Source organism: Helobdella robusta (genome assembly GCF_000326865.2).
Source record: "Helobdella robusta unplaced genomic scaffold HELROscaffold_64, whole genome shotgun sequence".
In the NCBI taxonomy this organism is placed as follows: Eukaryota; Metazoa; Annelida; class Clitellata; order Rhynchobdellida; family Glossiphoniidae; genus Helobdella; species Helobdella robusta.
The window spans coordinates 759,759-779,415 of record NW_008705358.1 but is presented as its reverse complement, the minus strand read 5'-3'; the positions used below and the strand labels follow the sequence as shown (position 1 = coordinate 779,415).

Below are 19,657 nucleotides of genomic sequence, written 5' to 3'. Positions count from 1 at the left end.
AATATTATTTCTTCTTCGTGTTATCTATCTGTGATCTTTTCAAAGAACTGATATGACTTTCGCCATTTTATGATTATTTTATTTTATTTTTTAAATATGATCATTAAACTCGAATCACATTACTTAAATTTTGTTAAATGTTTCTTTGATGTTCGGATGTAATTTTATAAACTTGAAACCGTTGATAGATATCTATTTATTGATTGAAGATCAAAATGTTAAATGGTAAATTAGTGAAACATGGCTGAAAACCAAAACGGGTGCAGTCTCGAGGATTGTCATACGAATCTTTTTGCTCTAGTTAGTTTCGTTATTTTTTTTAAATTTATTTTCAATTTACTGACTTCAATTTTTTGACCGTTTTTTGATCAGTGTGAAAAGGCGTCGTTTACAAATCATGTTTTCTATTTTCCTAATTGTTGGAATGTTTTTTTTTGTGGTTTTAAAAAAGATAAGATGCAAGACTAAAAACTCAGTAATTTAAGTTTTTTATTATTCATTAATATCAGTCTGTTCTTCGGATAAATTCAAGATTTTATGAGCTATTAACTATTAATATTTTAGACATTAAAATTTAATTTTTATTTCAATTGCTAAAATAATAAATAAACATGTATAATGATTGAAACATTTTTAGGCTGATTTATCAGGGATAAAATGGCGAAGACTAAATGCTCAATCAGATACTTCATACACAGCAGACCCACTAGATGATCCCGTGCTAGTTTCATATTCAAAATGTGTACAAGCAGATCTTTTATGTGTTTGGAGACGACAACCAAAAAATGCCAACAACAGCCATCATAGTAGTAGTTCTGGGCCTGGTTTGGGTGGAAGCAACAGAAGTCCAATGAATGGAGCCAATAGTATGGCTTGCCCAAAGGAGCTATGGTTGTTTTGGTATGGAGATGAGCCCTCTTCTCTACAATCGTTCATTTCATCAGATTTGTTTGGTAAGTAATTACATTTTACTTTAGTGGCTAATCACCCAATAATGTTTTCCGCTATGTTAAGATAAATGAATATTATTTATTTCTGTTTTTATTAATAATTTTATTAGTTTTCGCTTTAGCTAATCCTTTTGGTCATGTATTTAATTATTGAAATTGTTTTTTACATCAAGTTAATTATAAGAGGTATTAAAATAGTAGTTTCATTTTTAACAATTGAATTAACAACGTTTTAAGATTGAACCAAGCTGTATTCAACAAATCTTGTTAAATTCGACCTAATCATAATAATCTGATTTCTGTTGTTTTCAATAACATCATTATCAAATAAAATACTAATCTCTTTGTAATATTTTAATAAAAAATTGTTTCATAAATGTTTTTTAATTGATGTGTGTGAGTAATTTACTTTGAAAAACTCTTGTCTTAATATAACTTTCTGCCATGTTCGGATACATACGAGTGAAATGGTTATTTGTAAATTTTATTCAATTTTTATATAATTATTTGTGAATACAACCATTATTCTGTGAAATATTAACTTTTGTAAAAATATTTTGATGAGCAGAAGTTGAATCGGGTAGCTGGGAGAGTGGGCCACTATCTTACGAATGTAGGACACTTCTCTTCAAAGCTTTCCACAACCTCATTGAAAGGTTAGTTTTTGTCTAACATAAAAGTGTATGTGTTTTGTATGTGTGTGTGAAAATAGCAAATAGGGCAAACAGTAAAAAAGTTATTAAATAATTTATTCAGTCATTAGTTAGTATTATAATATAATAATTCTCTTATTATGAATTACAATTTTTTAGGGTTTACTCTCTATAGATTTTTTGTACTTATAGATATAAGACAACTAAATTGTTAGTGACTTCAGTTGTGATTAAAATTGATAGAATCCAGTTAGTCAAATTTTCATTAATATTTAGCCAAGATAAATTATGTAAAACAGGTTTCTACCTGAATAGAGCTAATCTTGAAATTGGAATTGTTTTTTGTTCTTTGTTATATGGCTTGGAAATGTGTGTGTTGTTAGTAAAAACTTTGTGCTACAAAAGATGTAACATCCACATCTCACAACACGCATGCATATTTTATATGTATGCACAAACTCCACATTACATGCACTTGGCGTATAATAAATAGTCTTTGATTTTGGAACAGACAGTGTCAGGTCATCGTGTAATAATGACACGACGAGACATGACACTTCTACCTACTGAGCTAACTTGCTGGTTGATCTGAAGTGGAAGAAGGCTAACTAGAAAATGATTGATTGCTTTTGTTCAGTTTTTGCTGTAATTTCATATCTAAGGTTATAGGTTTTAAATAATCATGAATGATAGAGTGATGCATTAATTCACCTCACCAATGAACTGAATCCAGATCTCTAACAGCCAAGTTATTTGTTATATCCTACTAAGAGTAGCAATCATTTTAAGGAGCCAACATGGCACTTGTGCTCTGATGTTGAATGTATCAATAAAGCTTTGAACGTTTGTATAACACATAGTAATGTGTTATACAAACAAGAAATGAATGATAAATAATAACCTTGTGATATGTTACACCTTGCTATTATTGGTCATGAGTTTATTGCTTCTGATGAAATTATTAATAAAGAGTTTCTAGTATTTAGCAGCTCAGTTTCATCATGTTGTATATTGTCACATTCATACAACCCTTCATTATAATTGCTTTTCATTTGTCATAGATCATTTTTAATTGCTGCTCAGAATTTTTTTCAGGTTTTTCATCAATCTTGTTATTGCTTTATTAGTACTCTATCACTATTGACACTTATAAAAAATAAATATAAACGTTATTATTATTATTATTATTATTATTATATGACAAATTGTATTCACCATTTTGTCATTGTAACATGATGATGATGATGATAATTCATGTTAATCAATTTACTGGTGAAATGTTTGTTGAGTGGGCTAGCAATAAAGCAACTATCAAACAATTTTTTTTATAAATGTATGTATGTATGCATCCATGTATGTATGTATGTATGGATGCATGTATGGATGTATGTATTTGTGTGTGTGTCAGTATGTGTGTGTGTGTGTTTTGGTTATTTTAATTATTTGTTGCAGATTATTATGTCTATGATATTTGATTATTTATGTTTATTAATATGCTTGTAATGCATGTAGATATAACATAGAGATGTTTTATCAACCTGGCAACACTTATCCATATACATACTGCAATAGTTTAGAAATCCATTCACATTCACATGATATTCGCCGTTGTTTCTTCTGAATTTGTATGTTCTTCAAACCATTTCACTTATGCCTCCTACCAATATCATTATCTTAATTGTATTAATTATTTTTCACAAATGATAGTGAGCGTTCTTTTTTTTGTTTCTGATTTGCATTTATAGTAATAAATAATTTTTTAAATAATAATAAATAATTTTTAATTGTTTTCACCAATCAGGTGTTTGTTGGCCCAGAATTTTGCAAGGGTGGGCAAATGGTTTGTCCAACCATATAACAACACTGACCAATTAAATAAAGATAGGTTTGTTGTTTGGTTAATTTTAAATTGTGTTATGATCAGCTGAGTGTTCATTTGTTCGACATTTGCATTGCTCCATCATTCACCGTCTCATTCATATTTTTTTTGCTTCAAAGTTGGGTTTACTTTGGTGAATGACATTGCTAAAGAAACAATTATTTTCTAGTATATAATTTTTTGTTAATAATACCTCATTGACATGAATGATCATGTCATGATGATGGTAATCGGTAAGACATCAGTCACTTCAACAAACAAACAAACAACGAAACAGCGCACACTTATCCATGAGTTTCAACTTCTTTCTGCATGGAGACAGCACTGTATGTGTGAGTGTCGATGTCAGGCGTCATGAAGCTCTGTTCTCTCTCACTCACACTGTCCTCTCTGCCGCTCAACATATCACAGTTGGTGTACCAGGCTAGTTTAGTTTCTATTTAGATATTTTATTTGCCTAAGATTTTTTAAAATCTGATTTTTATTTTTAGTTTTTATGGTTGGTGTCTTGTTGAAATAATTATGGTTTTTTTCATTTTTGGTATATCACTATGTTATATCTTTATATCTTTTTATGTTTTGCTATATCACTATGTTATCATTTCTTTCAAACAGTTTTGCTGGCTCCATATGGGTTGTCAGGAACTTTAACAGGGAAGATTTACTCGGACAGTGAGGCGAGGTCTATGCAGATGATGGAGGATTGGAAAAAGTATGTCATGGTGTTTATTATGGAAATGTGTGTCGATGAATGTGAAGGGGATGAGGGCTCTCAATTTTTTTATTGCAAATATGAAAGTTAAATGTTTTTTTGATTGGGGTTCTTTTAGCTATTTTGCTGCTACTGCCATTATGATTACAAATCTCTTTTGTTACCCCACCCCACTACCAGATTCTATTATATGAACAACAGCAGCAGTAGTAGTAGTAACAGTGTTGTCACTAACATTAAAACTGAGGATGGTAGCAGCAGCAACAACAACGACCAAGTTACTGCAGTGACATCTTCCACGACATCAACAACAGACCACCATGACAACAACAACATGCCAAATGTTGTTGAAGTCATCATTGGTGAATTTTTTTTTTATAAACGTTATACATATTTAATGCTCTGATTTTGTTATGTCAAAAAATGATGTTTGTTAGCTTGAAATAAATTGTTAAATTTATTGAATTAAAGTTACTTTCATTAACATGAATTGTTCATATGCATTGTCACTGCTTTTATTTGAGATATATTGCCTATATAATTTTTTATTGCATTAAAATTATTTCCTGTCTGCTTGTTTGTTGATCAGCTGGTGTGAGGTTAAGATACCCGAGCAACTTTGTGCTGATGACCAGTGACGTTAATGCCGCTGTGCTAAAAAGAATGTCAACAGTATCATCCTCATCCGCTAATACTAGCAACGTCAGCAACAACAACGTTGGTGCCAACAATTTTTGCAACAACCTTGCAACTGGCGCACTGCAGCAGCAGCAACAAGTTGATTCTAAAAGGTCATTGTTGTTGCAGTGGAACTATTCTGCAAAGGTCATCGAGAAGTCATGGAGGGATTTGGTCGTGGCCAATGGTCAAGTAGCTCACGGGTTTGTTTTGTTGATACTTATTGTTGTTGTTGTTCTTAAAATGTTATCTTGCTATTTATCTTGTTTATTTTTGTAATCTGCAAGTTTTTTCTATAATATTGTTTCAAGTGCATTTTTTGTATGTATTTTTACAGAGATTTTGAGATAACATTTTTTGTATTTATGTGTTGCTTTTATCTTATATTCTAGTTATTTTTTTTTTACACACTCTTATACAGTCATCATCACCATCACTAATTCAATAACATTGTCATCACCTATGCAGTCAATCACAGGGCTCAGAAGATCATGCTCTATATAACGCAACCAATAATATTGTTTGGAACTTCGGTGATGTAACACAAAGGTCCAATTGTCACTGTCCAAAGTTAGTACCATTCACAGTAATAACGATGTTGATGATGATTGTTGTGGCGGTACTGATCATATACAGATCATAGTGGTATTTATTGTTGATGATGGTGGTGTGGGCAGTGGTAAAGGGAGTAGGTCATCAATTTGGTTTGTTTCATCATCACTTTTATATTTTATTTTACAACTAAGTTGTTAATCAAACATCCTCTACCAGATCAAGGACACAAAAACCAGCACTCTCATCTTCAAAACTGTCACAACCACCCTCTACTTCACTTATGTCGTCAGCTCCGTCATCCCTAACTTCTCTCAACAAAAGTTCGTTGGGGGGTTTTGGGGGTGGCAGCCTGTCATCATGGAAACAACAGCAACAAGCAAGCAACAATAATAACAATAGTAATAATAATTATAATAGTAAAGCAGAAGGTAGAGTGCGAGCACACAAGGCTTGCACTCCCTATCATAAGAGGCATGCTAATTTCACTCACAAGTTGTTATCATCAACATCTTCGTCGTTATTGACATCATCATCATTGTCACTGACGACATCTACTGCATCATCAACCATATCATTATTATCACAAGCAACCTTGTCGCAACAACTGATGTCCAGTCTGGAGGCCAACAGTTTCACACTGCCGATGAACTTTGGCTGGAAGAATGCATCGTCATCATCATCAATGCCAGCATCATTATTAACGTCAACGTCTACGGCATTTGGTGGCAGTAATCGAGGGGGCATCGTCAATGTTCATAATGGTTCTGTCATGCCTGGTGTTGATCAACAAAATAATAATAATAGTCAGATTCTACCTGGTTAGTAGTTATTTATTACTTTATCTTTCATTTATTGGTTATTTTTTATTTGATTTGACATAATTTATTTTATTTAACAAACCAATCAGCAGTTACCCAACTTTCGTCCTCATCAGCAACATCATCAGCAACGGCCACCAACGTGAACAGCATGGCATCAAAAAGTCTTCTCCACCAAATCACCTCTGGTCTTGACTCCTCTCCTCATTCTGCTGCTCCATCTCCACTCATGGTCACCCCGAATGCTCAGGGTTCAACTGTCAATCAAAATGGCAGTGACCCCACCATGCCTACCCTCAGTCCTCAGCCACCTACCAAAAGTGGTGGATCCGTGGAAGTGGGTGGTAGGAGTATTTTAAATAGCGGCAGGAGCATCACAACTGGTAAGGATGGCCACATAGGTAGTGTTGCTGATGGTGCAGTAAGTGATGGCGTTCATAATGGTAACAACGACAGTAACAATGGCATTAATGTTGCTGGCAATGTGAACTATAAAAAGACAGTTGGTGGCAGCAGCTCTGGAGGTTTGGGTAGCACTACTGCAAGCAATGGTAGTGCCTTGGCCACCTCAATCTTGTACACTTGTAGTGTAGATGACTACAAATCAAAGTATGAGTCACTTGCTGACTCATCAGTTAAAAGTGAACTTTTGTCAAGAGTCAGGCCAGCTGATGTCGGCAAAACATGGATAAAACAACAAAATAGGAAGAGGTCTAGATCTATTTCTCAACAGAATATAGTGGGCACTGTGCCAAAGAAACCGATGCTAATGTGCCAGTTCCCGGGAGAGGATGATGAAGAAATGAAAATACCATCCTTGATTGTACAACCAAATTTTAAACTGTTAGTCAAAAAATGTTTTCATATGTGTCAGTTTTATCATGTTTTATTCTTTCCATGGTAGCTCAGTAATTTTGTTTTGTTATAACAACTTTGTTTTATTTGTTTTTTCATTGCTCATCCATTCATTCAATTTATAATATGATCAACCAAATTATGCAAAAAAATGTAATTATTAAAATTCAGCTAAGTTAATGTTATTAAATAAAAATTATCAGACCAAATCAGGGTTTCATATGTTCCGCCACCAATCCTTCAAATGTGTCTGACCAATCCTTTTGGACCGTGGTCGGTGAGGCATCGGGCAGAGAAGATTCACTTCATACCCAACATCGTCATTCAAACTTTTCACTTATTCCTGGAGGTAGTAACTCACCTTTTAGTGGTTACCAGGATGACAGATACAATAATAACAATAGAGATTCTGTACTACCAAAGATAAAAAAGGTTAATTATATTTGGTCTGTTTTATCTATTGGTAATTTTTGTTTCAAGTATATTTATGTGCGTGCGTGCGTGCGTGTGTTATCGAATCTAGAATATGAATACAATAACCAAATGTGAAAGTATATATTATTAATTTAGTTATCATTATTTAATTTATACATCCATTTCTTTTATTGATGGCTTCAACAACTATGATCATCAACAACAAACACAACACAGGAAGATAATCAAGGGTCAGATTTTTTTGGAGGCATGGATGACAGTAGGAATGCAATGGGTTAGTTTTCCCAATTAAACACAGATGCTTGATCTTCCCATAAATTTTTTGTATGGGTGAATTATTTTTCTGGATATTTTGAGCTTATTTAATTCATTTAAAATCCCTCAACTATTGAAAATAATCTCCTTCATCACATTCCCATTCAGATTACTCATCATCTCCAATCACTCTCTCCTCATCAAAGAATGACTTTGCTGCAACAACTGCACCTGGCCACAATCTACCACTTCAACAACAGCAACAACAGCAGCAGCAGACTCAGCAACAACATCAGTTAGGGCTTAGTTCTTCATTCACGCGACAGTCGACTAACGTGATGCCAATGTCTTCTATAGCCACCCTTATGAGGGAAAATGATTTGAAGCCAAACATTCAGGACCTGGATAAAATGTTTGACACAGATGAGGAAATTGAACCTGATTCGGTTGGTAATGATATTAATGGATGATTAGTTGATGCTAGTAGACTGTGATTATCATAATGATAGTATTAACAATTTTTAGAACTGTTGCAAAAATTATAATTTTGGCTTCATCTGGAATGCTTTTCATTGTAATTAATGATTTGTGTGATAACCACGGACATTATCACAATCAGCCAAATAGACCAGAGTCTATCAGAGATGAAAGCATGGCAACGGCGTTCAAATCCACATCTCTGTCAACCAATTTCACCCAAGGCAAGTTTTTATTTAATTTGATGACGTTTGCAACTTTCTTGTTTGTTTACTGCTATTGTAGGTACGTCACTATAATTGTCACGTTAGCAGATTAGCTTGAGGCTCAAGTTGAATGGAGCTGGCAAAAGTCCAGGCCAGGTTGATTCAACAAAACATGAAACTTGTTGTGCCTTATATATTTAACGTAAAACGTAAGCAACTGTACTAACAACTACTGTTATTATATTAATTGTGTCTCTCATTGGTAATAAAATGCAAGTTGCCTGGAAACGTTAGCCAACTCAATGTACACAAATGTAAACCATAAACATCTGGAAAAGTTGTTTGTTGATTGTATTAATTTATTTATTCAACCAAGCTATTCAAACACATGCATTCTCCAACCAAACTGCCTGCTACTGTATTTTTTATTGATCAGTTTTCAGGATTTAAAAAATGTTTTTTCGTATAACTTACTTCACCGTTTTCGCTTTTACTAACATCAAGCTTGCATGAGCATCTGCACATTTATAAATGTAGGTACTAAAGTATAATTTTGCTTACCTGGGTCACTATGCCGTAATGATATCCACCTGAAGCTGAATAAAGCTGGATTGTGAGCAGGACATTGAATATTTGGCTAAAATGTAAACCCAGTTTTTATGCCAGATTCTTTACTGCAATAAATACATTTTATAAAAGAACTAATTTTGTCATGATCATGCCAACAACACCTTGTGTGTGTCAGATGATATTTGGCGTAGCTAAAAACTGCTTGAGTCATCAATAAAAACTTTGAGGGACAAGAAAGACTAAAGGGTTAGGATGATGTAATAATGATAAGAGTGGTGATGATGATGAGATAAGAATGACATTGATGAGAAAGATGATATGACGACATGATAAGTTAGATGACTATGACAAACTACAGGCTTGACAGTAAAGGACTTGTCCCGCATGTTTCCCACTCCACCATCTGCTGACAATCCATGCAGTGAACCGTCACCAATGATGGGTTGGTTGTTGGGATGGTGTTGTATTTTGACATAAAAGTTGGGCGTGTTGGTGGTAACAATTTTGCAAGTTCGATTCAGAATGAATATATTGTAGACATCGTTGTCAATTAAACTGAATGTCGGGGGTTTAATGTTGTGTGTTTTTGTGTTTATAACCAAGAATATATGTATTTACAACACTAAATTATAAAAACAAGGTGCAAATGTTAAAATTTTTGGAATCTGACAATGGGCCTGAATCATATTCTATTCTTTTTGGTCGTCATGTCATTTCATTTCATTCACTTACTTTGATGACTTTAGTCTGATTTGATCTGGCGAAATATGAAAATAAAAAAATAATAAAAACAATAAAAAATCCAACCAGAAATAGACAGTCACCATGACTATGGCCAACAGCAGCAGCACTGCCAGCAACAGCAGCAACAACATTCTCAACAACAGCAACTACTACATCAACAACTTCTCTTGCAACATTCAACGAGTTCAGCTAGCTTCAGTCCACTGATCAATAGCAGCATGGCTAATGTTTCCCAGTCACTTATTAACTTGAGAAAAGTTGGTGAAGATTTTATTCAGTGTTTTGATAATTTGATGGGGGCGTGGTTATGTGGTGTTTTTGGGTACTTATATTATTTATTAGATGCTGTTGATGTTTATGAAAGTAATATTGATAAAGTTCTAAACATAATTAAAATTTATTATGCTGTAGTATTTTTTTATCATAATCGTCTACAGGAATGCTCCAGTTTGTACAAGATACCTCTCATAAGTCGGATACCAATGTCAGCTGACTACAACCCCATCCAACTACCCAACACTTTATCCATTCCCCTCAACGCTTCTAACCTCGTCTACAAGTCGTCAGCACCACAGCCGGCAGTGTCCTCATCGTCGTCGACATCACTGCAACCACCTTTTTCATCATTAATACCGTCATCATCATCTTTTGCTTACAGGCAACAGCAACAACAACATCAGCAGTTGCAGCATCAACAGCAGCAGCAAAGAATGAACATTGGTGGCATGACAGGTGTCATCGGTGGCAAAGTGGTTGGTGCCGGCTTCATGATTAATAATGGCAGGTTAGTTCTAATTGACTGTTAGAATGCGACGTTTCAAATTTTGTGCAGAGGATAAATAATAATAATAATAATTACAAATAATGGAAATAAATCCGCCAAGAAAGTTTAGCTGCTTCAATAACCTTGCCAGTTCTTAAGCTAATGAATGAATTCATTTTTGCTCATATAATTTCATTTCAACTGTTGAATGGGTGACATTCTGGCTAAATAAATCACGCTGCTGGTAACGGTAGCTGTTACTGGTACTGGTGGTGTAACCAGAGTAATCACTGTGTAACATTGACTAAATCTTGCAGTGGGTTTTGTTGTTTTCATATTGAGGTTAATTCGTGCCAGTGGCTGTATGATTGTTTTAGTTTTATGGTCTTCTTGACATGAGCACGGTGACATTATCATTGAACGTGATTATGCCATAATGCTCAGGTATTATTGCTTGAGTAGTTTCAATTTATCATTTTGATTACCATTGTTGCATTCATTTGGGTTTGTTTCAATTGATGCTTGTTAAAAAGAGAAAAATTGAAAGCCTAACGAACAAATCCCCACAGCAATAACATCCTCACACATGGCAGACAGGACTTCCCGTCACCTTTCTATAACAGCAACAATATCAACATTATGCAACAACAACAGCAACATCACCATCACCAACAACAACAAAATATTGTTGCTCTTATGAATCAGCAGCAGCAACAACAACAGCATCACCACCATCATCAGCAGCAACAAATGTTGCATCAACAACAACTGCAACAACAGCAGCAACAACAACAAAGGACACCTCTAAGTTATGACATGTTGTCTCCAGCATCTAATTCTTCCATTAACAGGAGACCTGCAGGCTCTGTGGACAGCAGAGTTGCCAGCAGTCTTGAGGTAACAATGACGATGATGATGATGGTTGTGTAATAATAATGATGATTGAGGAACTGCAAGTATATGATATTGATGTAACATTTACGAGAAGTATAATGATGATAATGATGACCATATGATGATGACAGTGATGAAGTTAATGAAATAAAATTGCTGAGATGTCCATACTTATTGTTGTTCAACTCTTGTTACTGTTACTTTTTATGATTGAAATTATTATTTTTTTGGCCATTGCTTATTGTCTGACAACTGATGTTATCACAAATTGTTTTTAAACTGTCCTGTCTGCAAAGCAGCCAATAAATAGCCTAATGGTCAACGTCATGATCTCCGACTCGGTTTTGAACCTCTTCAAGGACCACAACTTTGACAGTTGTACCCTCTGTGCCTGCAATCGTAACATCGACGGTAGCGACATTGGCATCTATGTCGCCCCGGCGTCAAGGGCTTCTGATTCAGGTTGGTTTGATCAGTTTGCTGATAGATTTGGGGATGGTTGTTTGGTTGATGGATCTAGTAGCTTGGTTGGTTTGGTTTATTAGTCGTAGTTTTTTTATTGATTGATTGATTTGTTGGTTAGTTGGTTTGTTTGGTTAGTTGGCTGACAGACTGGCTTGCTGGTTTAGCTGGTTGGCTAACTAGCTACATGGTTTGGCCAGTTGGTTGAAAAATTTGTTTGGTATGTTTGTTGGCCGATTATATTAGCTATTTTCTAATCGTATTAAATTGTCATATTATATTACATCATATAATAACTGTTATTCATGTTATCATCGTCGTCACCACAACAGGCGAGGACCAGTTCAGATGCACTTGTGCCTTCAGTGCTATCATCAATAGAAGGCATGTTATATCAATGTTTAGATGGATGGATGGATGAATTGGATTAAATAGATGTATAAAGAAATGATCTAACTGACATTGTAACGAATAAATGTTAAGTTGACAGATAGGTAAATAAATAGAAAGATAAGGTAGGTGGGTGTATCATAACAGTTAGCTGATGACTGAACCAAGGATTGATCCATTAACCATATTTGTGCATGCAATAATGAGACTATTTTCTCCTGCAGATATGGTTTGAAGTCAGGATTATTTTACGAGGATGAAGTCGAGATATCTGGCTACTATCACACTGGACTTGATAACATTCGCAAGCCGCCTCTTATAAAGAGACACAGCAGCAATAATAACAACAATAATATGAATAATAATAATAACAACAACAATAGTAATAATACTAATAATGTCAATAATAATAATAGTAATGTTGGCAATAGCGAAGAGAATGCGCTGTCAGATGACGGAATAACGGCCGATATCATCTCAATTATTAGGGAGCAATTCTCAACACAATTTCCCACTATGCCTATTCAAAACCTGTTCAAGTCCGAATATTCTAGGTTTATTTCTAGAAGCAACTGTGGTAGTGGTAGTAATAGTGGTAGTAATTGTGGTAGTAGCAGTGGTGGTTGTGGTGATGGAAAGAACAAAAGTGTTGTTGGTGGTGTCAGTGTAGAGGAGCCTGTCGACCTGGAGATGAAGGGTAAGTGTGATTTGATCAGTATATTGACACGTTGTCATTGTCATCTTGAGGGATTGATTGATTGATTGATTGATTGATTGATTGATTGATTGATTGATTTGATTGATTGATTGATTGATTGATTGATTGATTGATTGATTGATTGATTGATTGATTGATTGCATTTTGCCATTTTCATCTTCCTCGCGTTCATCATGCCATTGAATTGTTACCATGCTTTGAAAATTGCCACTTTAGTTAGGCAAGACTGTAGTAGATTAATATTGTCATTTTCAATATTACATTTATTGCTGCTACTTTTAATAAGTTAATCAGTTAATCCAATGACAAAATGATTAGGACAATAGGATGAGTGTTTATGGTGTATTAATCTTGAATGTTTATGGTTTATTAATCTTGAATGTTTATGGTGTATTAATTTTGAATTTTTATGTATTAATGTTGGATGAGTTGCGCTTGGGAAGAAATAGATTATTGTTTATTGCATGGGAGGAAATGGTCATATTTAGTGATATAATAGTAATAATTGTTTTTATTCTTATATTTATGATCAGATTGCAGCGATGCCTGCTTTTTAGCCCTTGAATACTGCAAGTTCTTGTCAATGGAGAACAACAACAACAGCAGTAGTAACAACAACAACAACAATGTTGGTGGGGGTTGTAATAGCCAGCTATCATCGTCGTCATCACTTCTTGTCGACCGGTCCAAAGTCTGCCTGCATGAATGGTCTTTCCGACATGGTTGGTGGTGGTGGTGATGATGGTGAGAGTGATGACGATGGTGGTGATGAGAATAAATACCTTGTTGCTGATGAAAGAAAGGATGGTATTGTTGACAATGTGACTTGTGGCATTAGAGTTCATAGTGGCTTCATTGTCTTTATTAGATTAGATTAAAAATTCACGTCAGATGATGATGACGTTGCTTGCTGTTGAGACTGTTGTGAAAATGATGATTAATGTGTTAAGTGTTAAGTGGTAATGATGATTGTTACCAAAAATAATTGTAATCCTGATCAATAATTATGACAACAATGATCGACAGAATTAGCGCCACTGCCGTCAAGTTCGCTTGAAGTCGTTCGACTTCTGAAGCAACTGCAACCACTGCTTCAAGACGCCATTCAAAAAAAGAGATCCACCAGGTGATGATGATGATGATGATGATAAGTTTATATGATGATGACTATGATGATGACTTTGTTAATTCTAATTACTATGATAATAAATGTGAGGATTGTTTAACACTGCAGACTCTGGGAATCTGTCTACACCATCTCCGGTCCGTTGACCTGGAAAGATTTCCACCTGTTGGCTGGAAGGGGTCAGTTACTTTTCATCATATAACCAAAACACTTGCATATATTGTGCAGGTGTAATGTAAGCATAATCTAATGTGATAACGTATTTGAGATGGGATGTAATTCATTCTAGAGAACTGTTGTGAGATGTTTTATAACTTGAGCTAAACTTCTGTCCATATATGTCAGATGGAGGTTTTGTAAACTAGTCAATAGTCATTATAAGGACTGCTATCATTGTTTCTATATGTTTTAGTATTTTTTATTGTAATTGCACACAGGGTCGAAAGAAACCAGCGAACCAAAGTCGATACCATATTTGATGGTGGGTTATGATAAGGAACTGCTGAACATTTCACCTCACTCCATCAAATATTGGGTAGGCAGTTTAGGCTTTCCATCATTTTATTTCATCTATTTGATTAATTGGTTTTATAGTCTAATAGACCAATTTAATGTTTCCAATCAAATATTTAATTAGTTTTTTTTTATTTTTCTATGAGTATTTTATACACTGTTTTTAGTTCTATGTTGCAACAAATGAATCATACATTGAAATTATATTAACTATTATTTATAAGGACAAATTGATGTTGGAGCCTTTGTGTGAACCTCGTGATGTTCTCTACCTGGTTGTCTCCCCGGAGAATGATGTTGTCATAGATCAGGTAGCTATTTTCTGCCTATTGACTTTTCAAATCTTCAACTTCATTTTGAATTTTTTAAACATTCAATGTTGTCACATTAAATTGAAATAAAAAATGAAAATAATTTTGTTTGAATGACCAGGTGTCCAACTTCTTTAACGACTTCAGCATCATGTACGAACAGTGTCGATTAGGTAAACACAGGGTACTTTATGACAAACTCAGAGATGGGATAATCAGGGTTGGCAGGAAAAATGAGGAACCACTGAGAGACGTGGTCATCGATGATTGGTACAACAATATCGGTAGGTTTTATCTGTTAGGTCACAGCTGGTTTTAATATATCCATCCTTTGCATGATGTTGCTTTAGTTTTTGTTTGCATTGTTGACTGAAACGCTATATTATCAGATGAAATGCTCGTAGTTTGTTAAAGTTTTGGTTTAATAATTTTGAAATTATTTCTCATTGATTCTTACAAAATAATTTTTTTTACAGAAAACACTCCCTTAACTGCTAAATTAAAGTTGTATGCAAAAATCTGTTACAAATTATTATGTTAGTACCATTTTTTTATTCCATCTCATCCTTTGTATCGATTGCTGTCTCTCTCACTTGCAATTCATTGTTCTTAAAGTCGATTTAATCTTGCAGTAAGCTTTTTAAATGTATCTATCAATTCTTGTTTCAGAGATAACTTAAATTGTAAAAAATAATTATTAATATATTATCAGTTATAATAAATATTTATTATAATTATGATTATTTCCCTCAGATAACATCATAGTGAAAAATCTGAATGAAAAGCGTCAGGTGTACAGGGACGCGGCAAAAATACACTCAGCCAGTGGCGGCTCACGATTCACCATCAGCAATCCAGACCAGCCACCATTCACACTCTACTCAACATCCACCTCGTCATCATCTTCACTGCCGAACGTGATGAACTTGCCACCGGTACCTCAGCACAGTTTCAGTCAGACAATCAGTAATCCCCTTGCAGGCATTAACAGTAACCCTAATAATAACAATAACAACAATAATAATAATGGTCCAGTTGATTCCTCGATGTCAGGAGTTTTTGGTGGAGAGAAGATGGGTCTGTGTTAATGCTTTGCACTACTTTTTAATTCAACTTCACCTTATAATTTATTGCGTCATTATGTTGAACCTGGAAATAATTTGAACACTTTTTCATGTTCTTACACCAACTTTGTCAAAATGTTCATCCACCCATTAAACAGATTTCTCCATGAATGCTGGTAGCAACAACTTGAACAGCATGTCGAACAATGACAATGATGGCACAAACAGCAGTCATCAGCTGCAGGATGGTAGTGGCGGTGGTGGCTATGGCAGCGACTTCCTACACAACAACAACCTGAGTCACGAAGTTGTTGTCGCTGGTCAGATGCCCTACGTTGTTGTCTACATTGTTGACTCGTTCAACTATACATCACCCTCAAACAATACCAACAATGGGAGTAATGATGATGATGATGATGGTAGTTTTTCAGCTCGCATGGTCATGATGAGTCTGCTGAGAGGCTTCAACAACATGGTCAAGATGATGCCAGAAAAATTACAGCCTTACGTTAAGCTTCAGGTTCCTGCATTTTCTCTTTGTTTATGCAAATTGTTGCCATTGTTTTCAGTACTTTTGTTGGTCTTAATATACCTTCCTTTCATAAATTCTTTTAAAAATTTCTCCCTCATATATAACATAGCAATAAATTTCTTCATGATCAGATTGTACCTCAGGACATGATCATGGATTCGTGTCAGCGACAAACGACCAGCTACATGAAGAACCTCTGCTTTTCAGTGTACACTTCCTGCAGACGACAACTCAGCCACCACAACATGGAGAAGTCGCTCACTGGTTTTGGACCAACATCTTCTGCCAACAAAATCATCAAAAAACTGAATTCTACCTACCAACAACTGCAGCATCAAGGCGTCATTAGTAATAATGGTGCAGGAGCAGGCGGGGCTGGAACTAATGGCGGACCTGGCAGTGGTTCCCTGCTCGGTAACGTTTCTGCCAACAGCGTTGTTTCATTCGGTAATAACAACGGTTTGATAACATCTGCAGGCAACGTTATAATAATTAATTCAACGATTGCTTCGACTCTTCTGTACAGTCCACCGTTCATACTGGCCCCACCACTATTTCAGTCTACATCCATTCTTTCGCCTGAAAATTATAAGGAGCCTTTAGAAAAATGTGGTGTGCTCTTGTGTGCTTATTGCCTGAGTGAAGACCAGCGTTTCCTGCTGGCTTCACTGGTTGATTCAACCGGTGAACTGTTGGAAACGACGTGCATCAATATCGATATAGGCGATAGGAAGGTGAGACGCAGGGCAACTGTCAGGAGGTTTGCATTCCATAAGTTGTGGGAGTTCATACTGGGCACTGTGGCTTGTACTGCTCGCCCCTGGAGGCTGGTGGTCGGTAGGTTTGGAAGACTTGGGCATGGAGAACTCAAAGGTTTGCTTATGTTTGCCTTATCTTTTATTTGTTTCAGTTTGTTCATTGTTTCAGTTCTTTTGTGTAACTTATTGGTTTTGATTATTTTATTTTCCAGCATTATTTCGTTAACAAAATAGAAACAAATTTGTTCAGGTTGGTCGATGATCCTTAGTAAACGAAACCTCCAGTCCAGCTGCTTGATGCTGCGTCGCATCTGCCAGACTTGTAACATACCATCTGCAAATCAGTGTCCAAGCATTCTGAGCGCCTGTCTAGTCTCCACAGAAATTCATCCTTCCATCCACATCATGGTCGATGCAGTCAAGAAGGAAGAGAACCAGAGTAGTAAGAGGCAGTTGTCGACACCCAAAGACGCTTCCTGCACTCACATTCTTGTTTACCCTACCTCAGCCACTGCTCAGGTTTCTATTTTTGTATCAGTAATTTCATGCACCTCATTCTCATTGCAGGTTTAGTTCTTGTTGCATGCCTGAGAAAGTAGAATTTTGTTTATTGATTTGTTCAAATAAATTCGTCAAGTGTTTGCAGTTTTTATGGCGGTAGCAGAAATCTTGACATGTTGCAACGTGAAAGATTTGAAACATCGTTGATAATCACTCCTATGATAAACAGGCCACGGATCCCAACAGCGCCTCAGACACACACATGGACTTCACAGCGACCGAACTGCTGAACGAAGAAGAACTGCTGAATGGATTTGACCCAGAAGACCCAGACATGATCAACGATTTCTGGACCAACCTTGACAACTCACCAGAAAGGATTATTGATGATGAGAACCATGACGATCCCAGCTCTATTCAATCAAGAGGAACTTTCCTGGGTGGCTCCAACATTGAGCATGAAGAGAACAACAACTTGAACTTGTTACAGCAACCTCAGGCCATGGGTTTCTACGTGTCGACTGCTCCTCCTGGCCCACTTCCTGATTGGTTCTGGTCATCCTGTCCACAGAGGCACGATCACTGTCCTGTTTGTCTTAAGGTTGGTTGGTTGGTTGGTTTGTTAATTTAACAGCTCTTACTTAAGAGTTGGCTGGTTGATAGCTTTTTCTCTAATATGATGAACTCTATTGATTTTTTATTAAGTTATTGCTATCAAAGATCGTTCTAATTGGATAATTTCATATAACAGGCCTCGTTACATTTGCATTGTCCAATGGTGCAGCAGAACCAGGATGACCTCATCCACCAATCGTCCAATCATAAAAAGTCCACTCATCCTCTTGATTCATATCTCACCTGCGACGTCCTCAGGTAATTTTTTCCTCCTTGATGCCGCGAAAATTAATAGTTGAAATTTTTTGCTTACTGTCACGTTTGTTTACTTCAAATTGTTTTTATGCACACATCACCACCAACGTTCGTGAATAATTTTCCATTTCATCTCAACTGCCATCCTCACTCTAAATAGGGCTATGTAGTTAGTTCTAAATTTCAATGTTCCCATATGAATACGCAAGCACACCAACAACTACTACTACCAACCGCCTACCACATATTACTCTCTCTCCTCTGGTGCAGCCATCAATCAAACAAGCACCATCGTAAAGTCAATCACAATTAAGCAATCAGTCAAAATCACCCAGTCAATCACAGTCAACCATTCAACTGGTCACACGCACACACACACACGTACACACACACACACACAGGTACGTGCTGGAGACTTACAACGCCCTCTCCTGGCTAACGATCGATCCATCGACCAATGATAGAAGGACCTGTCTGCCGGTGCACATGCTCATCCTCATGCAACTCTACCACGCTGTCAAGGCCTACTTGTAACCTAACCTGCAGCCTAACTCATCTTCAATCATTCGTTCTTCAATTCATTCTCAATCATGCAAACATTCTAATTCTACTACTACTACTGCTGCTGCTGCTGCTTTCCTGAAGATGATGATGGTGATGGTGATCTTGATGGTGAAGATGAGGATGATGATGATGATGACAGTGGTGAAGGTTGGAAGGTGACCATCGTGATTGGTGGTAGGCAGCTCTGACAAATAGTGACCACTGGCGATGGCGGCATGGACGTTGATTGTTTTGGGTGATGTCTGTGCGTTGTTAACGTCGCTGGGGTTGGTATAATGGTGGAAAGATTAGATTCACTGTAACCATTGCGGTTTATAATTGCTCGTGGTGGTGATTGATTGTTCTTGTTCTGACCACATGGCGTGTATTTAATTCATCATTGACTTTGTACTTATTAAATTAAT

General features: G+C 35.9%; 1 protein-coding gene across 1 annotated transcript; it reads left to right on the top strand.

Annotated features, from left to right (window-relative positions):
- Nucleotides 1–240: 240 nt before the first annotated feature.
- HELRODRAFT_180782 (hypothetical protein) lies at nucleotides 241–19,223 on the top strand (the record flags this gene model as incomplete). The annotated part of the gene is made up of 34 exons (XM_009030067.1): nucleotides 241–300; nucleotides 638–953; nucleotides 1,519–1,606; nucleotides 3,405–3,488; nucleotides 3,760–3,896; nucleotides 4,098–4,280; nucleotides 4,784–5,075; nucleotides 5,341–5,442; nucleotides 5,644–6,245; nucleotides 6,335–7,088; nucleotides 7,304–7,532; nucleotides 7,752–7,809; nucleotides 7,959–8,236; nucleotides 8,410–8,548; nucleotides 9,402–9,485; nucleotides 9,854–10,044; nucleotides 10,225–10,571; nucleotides 11,348–11,447; nucleotides 11,744–11,875; nucleotides 12,239–12,294; nucleotides 12,521–12,993; nucleotides 13,548–13,736; nucleotides 14,041–14,140; nucleotides 14,249–14,319; nucleotides 14,578–14,675; nucleotides 14,878–14,964; nucleotides 15,086–15,248; nucleotides 15,718–16,041; nucleotides 16,187–16,548; nucleotides 16,692–17,433; nucleotides 17,569–17,837; nucleotides 18,049–18,420; nucleotides 18,571–18,692; nucleotides 19,091–19,223. 34 exons carry the CDS (start codon nucleotides 241–243, stop codon nucleotides 19,221–19,223), a joined length of 7,737 nt encoding a protein of 2,578 aa, XP_009028315.1.
- Between the last annotated feature and the right edge of the window lie 434 nt (nucleotides 19,224–19,657).